General features: G+C 43.2%; 1 protein-coding gene across 1 annotated transcript; it reads right to left on the bottom strand.

Annotated features, from left to right (window-relative positions):
* Positions 1–490: 490 nt before the first annotated feature.
* On the bottom strand, positions 491–922 carry LOC138372532 (serum response factor-binding protein 1-like). The gene has a single exon (XM_069338004.1). It carries the CDS (start codon positions 920–922, stop codon positions 491–493), a length of 432 nt encoding a protein of 143 aa, XP_069194105.1.
* Positions 923–6,237: the final 5,315 nt, after the last annotated feature.

Raw genomic sequence — 6,237 nt, 5'->3', positions numbered from 1 at the left:
AGAAGCAGCATTCTGAGCTAAAGTGTATCATCCACAACGGCTCCTCCGCATCACCTATAGTCACTTCCCTCTCTTCTATTTTCATCATGTCTTCTTGCAACCATCAAATCACATCTCGATTCTTCGTTTTTCCACCTCTATCCCTCACGCATCTTCTTTTATTGCCTTCCATACCTCGCTTCGCTTTATAGCTTCCTTTCTAATCCCCCTATGACTCCAATAATCATATTAGTAATATATAAAAGAGTGCCTTGCAACAATATAAATGTTCTCGCGTTGGGAGACCCGTTGATGTTGTGGTCTGTCTCGCCTGAATGTACAGTTGTGGGACCTGAAACGTTTCAGGACGTGAAATGCAATATCCCGCAACATTTTACATCCTGCAAGATGTTTCGATTCCTTAAACGTTGCAGGAGGAAGGATATGTTGCATGTTCCTCCGTCGTCTGTCCTGAAAACTCACGCTTCTCCACCATTCACTCTGGGGCCCCTCACGCTCCTTTGTCACCCCACACTGAAACCTCATGCTTCACCACTGTCCAAACTAAAGCCTCACGCTCCGCTGTCGTGCACTCTGAAGCCTCACGCTCCACTGTCGTGCACTCTGAAGCTTCACGCTCCACTGTCGTGCACTCTGAAGCCTCACGCTCCACTGTCGTGCTCTCTGAAGCCTCACGCTCCACTGCCATGCACTCTGAAGCCTCACGCTCCATTGTCGTGCACTCTGAAGCCTCACGCTCCACTGCCATGCACTCTGAAGCCTCACGCTCCACTGTCGTGCACTCTGAAGCTTCACGCTCCACTGTCTTACACTCTGAAGCTTCACGCTCCACTGTCGTGCACTCTGAAACCTCACGCTCCACTGTCGTGCTCTCTGAAGCCTCACGCGCTACTGCCATGCCTTCTGAAGCCTCACGCTCCATTGTCGTGCACTCTGAAGCCTCACGCTTCGGATTCAGGTCCACGCTCTATTCTGATCATTCATATCCCTAGAGGAGTTGTCTAAAGAATCTGAAATTCCTAAATTCCAACATAGCCTTATAAGTGCAGTTTTATTTAGTTTCAGAGAAATGATCATGATTAAAACTCCTGATGGACTCATTATTGCACAAAACCGTACCTGGAATTAATCTCTCCCTCACGGAACTTTATAAAAGCTGTTGGGACAAGTTCTCACTGCCAGGTGACATCAGAGTAAAGGTTTAGGTTCCATCAGTTGTGATGATGTGCCGCTCTCGGTGCTTTATACTTTCGGAGACGTTCCTATCGTCTTTAAATGTGTTAAAACACCAGCATATGATTCCAGCAGCACATTAAGGGAACGTGTGTTAACTGGAATCACCTTCACGAACGCCCAGTTGGATCTCTTAAAGGAATAAGTTCCCTCTCATCACCCCGTAATGCTAGGATTTCTAAAAGTCCAGTCCTTCGGCAATATTCTCGGATGGCAGGCATGTTATACCGGGGTTGAATATTTTCTCATTCATCACGAATTTTTCATTCGCGGAGATTCCATTGAGCGACGTATGCCAGGTGAATACACTCAAGGTATAAACCTCAACCCGTCCAATTTTTACGAGCGGGAAACATATCAGTGTCATTTCCAGTTATTTCTCTCTCCCTGAGCTTTAGGAGTATGAAAGTTATTTCGAAATATTTCAAATTCGAAAATTGTATGATTTAATGAGCTTTTATGCTGATATTTTAGGATACCTCTTCGGAGCCGAGGTATTTCCCAGGCTATGTATGATATGCATGAAATGTGTTGCTGTTATTGTGTTGGAACAGAAGTGTTGTTAGTTAAATTGGTGTCTTGCAACTTGTCTTAAGTTGATGCAGTCGACATGTTCTTGCTGCTGAGCGAGCTCTATAACCTGCAGCTTGTAGAGGCGTGATGCTAATGACTGGCTCTTGTTGCTTGGATAAAATGATATCCTGCAATTTGTGAGGAAATGCAGATTACAGTTGACCAGACCACACACTAGAAGGTGAAGGGACGACGACGTTTCGGTCCGTCCTGGACCATTCTCAATCGACTTGAGAATGGTCCAGGACGGACCGAAACGTCGTCGTTCCTTCACCTTCAAGTGTGTGGTCAACATACTTTAGCTACGTTATTGTGACTCATCGCCTGCATGCAGATTACAGATTCTTACTACTCGGTTAACCTTACGTCTACAACTAATAGAGAACTGATGCATCTCACAGCCACTTATCGCTTCACTGACCTCATAATCTGCAACTTGTGTGAAATGACGCAGATTAAAGCTTCTTGATGCTGGATAACCTCATGCCTTGCAGCTTGTAGTGATCTGATGCAACAAAAACTACTTGAGCAATACGAAAAAAAAAGAAACACAATTTACAGAGTGAACACCGATACCCGAAATTTGATTACTTAAGTGAGTTAGATAAGAAATAGGAAAACCACTTGGGCCGAGAATCAGCAGTTAGGAGTTGCTTATCACCTCTGACTTATTTATCCCTCAGACAACATATCACTCTGAGTGATACGTTGTCTGAGTTGATACGTATCAACGTATCGTGTATCACTCTGCCTCAGCTCTTCAGAAAACTGAACAATTCTGCCCTTTACCGTTGGCTAGTAGACGCCTGTGTTGATATTACCAATTGCTATTAATTTCTGCGTAGAGATACGCGAGCATAAACTGGAGCAAATATGACCGCTATACGATAATATGCCCCATAAGATGTATGTTCATATAAGGCCTGTTCTCACGAGACAAATGCTCGCAAGACATGTGCTTAAAGAAGAGTTATTCTTATGTTCTTCTGTCACATTATATTTGCTCGTAAGACAAGTGCTTAAGAGATATATTTTCAGCCGCTCACGATATACGAGTGTGCGTGTGTGTGGGGTGTTTATGTATGTGCGTATATATATATATACACACATACATATATATATATATGACAATGTCAGACCACGGAGGAAAATGAAACAGGAATTTCCTTAAGTACTTTCGTATATTAAATACATCTTCAGAAGGAATGGCTCTTGATTCCTTCTGAAGATGTATTTAATATACGAAAGTACTTAAGGAAATTCCTGTTTCATTTTCCTCCGTGGTCTGACATTGTCACATTCTTAATCACGTGTTTATTTTCGAGATATACACACACACATATATATATATATATATATATATATATATATATATATATATATATATATATATATATATATATAATAATATATATATATATATATATATATATATATATATATATATATATATATATATATATATATATATATATCGTGCATAATGAAGGTATATATTTCCTTTAGAGTTAACAGTAAACTGGCGTAATAACTCAATATGTGTGAGGAAAGTCGTAGGAGTAGCAGCAGGGAGAAGTGAGGCAGCTCTCCAGATCAGAGTACCTCCCTCCTGGTGGCTCTCACTCACAGGATCCAATTACCAAAACGACTCCTTAATTTTACCGAGGAAAGTCTTTCCGGCGTTGTGATCAAATATGCAAATTATTTTGTGCGTGTGTTTGATTAATGCCATTGGGTTGCGAAATAGAATTTCCAAGATGGGAGAGAAGAGGGCTCTGTCATATGACTCTCTGTTTTCGTGTGCGGCGAGGCGGGATAAAGTTTCTAGTAGGTTTGTGTGTCTACGAAAGCTTTTACCAATGTTCTGGAGAACAGAAAGTGTCTTAGAGGAAGTTATTTTGTCAGGGAAAGCATCAGCCTACTGAGGTGATGCTGTCTTCACGTGTGATGTGAGACTGTGTGGGTGCGTGACATCGACTTCGAGTGGTGGAGACTGATTGACTGTATAACTAAGTGGCAGTGAAGCTGAGACACTATATTTTATTGACCCTTTGACCGAGAGACTGTATGACTGACCGAGATGTAGTTTTCGTTACTCTAGGCTTATTATAACACGTTCTGGACCCAGAAGTCTCCAGTAACTAAAATCAGAGTCTTGGATGCCTCATGTTTTAACTAGATGTTCACTGTAATTAAGTTATTGTCTTTGGATTGCAAGAATAACTTGGTTACTTGCTGGGGAACTCTTACAGCTCCCTGAGGTCATGGATTCACCTGATGGTTCGCTGTGACTGTAAGAATCTTGAGGGTCCTGCAACATTTGTTTTTTGTTTTTTACTCAATATAAGTTTCTCATTGTCTTGGATTCATTTGACGAGTCAATACGACTGAGAGGGACATCTGGTGTGTGTGTGTGTGTACTCACCTAATTGTACTCACCTAATTGTGCTTGCGGGGGTTGAGCTCTGGCTCTTTGGTCCCGCCTCTCAACCGTCAATCAACTGGTGTACAGATTCCTGAGCCTATTGGGCTCTATCATATCTACATTTGAAACTGTGAATGGAGTCAGCCTCCACCACATCACTTCCTAATGCATTCCATTTGCTAACTACTCTGACACTGAAAAAGTTCTTTCTAACGTCTCTGTGGCTCATTTGGGTACTCAGCTTCCACCTGTGTCCCCTTGTTCGCGTCCCACCAGTGTTGAAAAGTTCGTCCTTGTTTACCCGGTCGATTCCCCTGAGGATTTTGTAGGTTGTGATCATGTCCCCCCTTACTCTTCTGTCTTCCAGTGTCGTGAGGTGCATTTCCCGCAGCCTTTCCTCATAACTCATGCCTCTTAGTTCTGGGACTAGTCTAGTAGCATACCTTTGGACTTTTTCCAGCTTCGTCTTGTGCTTGACAAGGTACGGGCTCCATGCTGGGGCCGCATACTCCAGGATTGGTCTTACATATGTGGTGTACAAGATTCTGAATGATTCCTTACACAGGTTCCTGAACGCCGTTCTGATGTTAGCCAGCCTCGCATATGCCGCAGACGTTATTCTCTTTATGTGGGCTTCAGGAGACAGGTTTGGTGTGATATCAACTCCTAGATCTTTCTCTCTGTCTGTTTCATTAAGTACTTCATCTCCTATTCTGTATCCTGTGCCTGGCCTCCTGTTTCCACTTCCTAGTTTCATTACTTTGCATTTACTCGGGTTGAACTTCAACAGCCATTTGTTGGACCATTCACTCAGTCTATCCAGGTCATCTTGTAGCCTCCTACTATCATCCTCTGTTTCAATCCTCCTCATAATTTTTGCATCGTCGGCAAACATTGAGAGGAACGAATCTATACCCTCTGGGAGATCATTTACATATACCAGAAACAGTATAGGTCCAAGGACTGACCCCTGCGGGACTCCACTTGTGACGTCTCGCCAATCTGAGACCTCACCCCTCACACAGACTCGTTGTCTCCTGTTGCTTAGGTATTCCTCTATCCACCGGAGTACCTTCCCTCTCACTCCAGCCTGCATCTCCAACTTTCGCACTAGCCTCTTGTGTGGCACTGTATCAAAGGCTTTCTGACAATCCAAAAATATGCAGTCTGCCCACCCTTCTCTTTCTTGCCTTATTTTTGTTGCCTGGTCGTAGAATTCAAGTAACCCTGTGAGGCAGGACCTGCCATCCCTGAACCCATGTTGATGCTGTGTTACAAAGTTCCTTCGCTCCAGATGCTCCACTAGTTTTTTTCGCACAATCTTCTCCATCAGCTTGCATGGTATGCAGGTTAGGGACACTGGCCTGTAGTTCAGTGCCTCCTGTCTATCCCCTTTCTTGTATATCGGGACTACGTTAGCTGCTTTCCAAATATCTGGCAGTTCCCCTGTTGCCAGTGATTTGTTATACACTATGGAGAGTGGTAGGCTCAGTTCTCTTGCTCCTTCCTTTAGAACCCAAGGGGAGATTCCATCTGGGCCTATAGCCTTTGTCACATCCAACTCTAGTAAACACTTCCTTACTTCCCCACTGGTAATCTCAAACTCTTCCAGTGGTTCCTGGTTAGCTATTCCCTCACTTACCTCTGGAATTTCTCCTTGTTCTAAGGTGAAGACCTCCTGGAATTTCTTATTCAATTCCTCACACACTTCCTTGTCATTTGTAGTGAATCCTTCCGCCCCTATCCTTAATCTCATAACCTGTTCCTTTACTGTTGTTTTTCTCCTAATGTGGCTATGCAACAATTTAGGCTGAGTCTTTGCCTTGCTTGCGATGTCATTTTCGTATTGTCTTTCTGCCTCTCTTCTCATCCTGACATATTCATTCCTGGCATTCTGGTATCTTTCTCTGCTCTCCAGTGTCCTGTTATTCCTATAGTTTCTCCATGCCCTTTTACTTTGCTGCTTAGCTAGCCTACATCTTTGATTAAACCATGGGTTTCTCATC

This window comes from Procambarus clarkii, chromosome 39, assembly GCF_040958095.1.
Source record: "Procambarus clarkii isolate CNS0578487 chromosome 39, FALCON_Pclarkii_2.0, whole genome shotgun sequence".
Taxonomy (NCBI): domain Eukaryota; kingdom Metazoa; phylum Arthropoda; class Malacostraca; order Decapoda; family Cambaridae; genus Procambarus; species Procambarus clarkii.
This window is presented reverse-complemented; position numbering and strand designations above follow the sequence as displayed.

What these genes read in the sequence shown, in the direction of transcription:
- LOC138372532 (XM_069338004.1), bottom strand. Translation starts at nt 922, where the DNA reads ATGGAGCGTGAGGCTTCAGAAGGCATGGCAGTAGCGCGTGAGGCTTCA.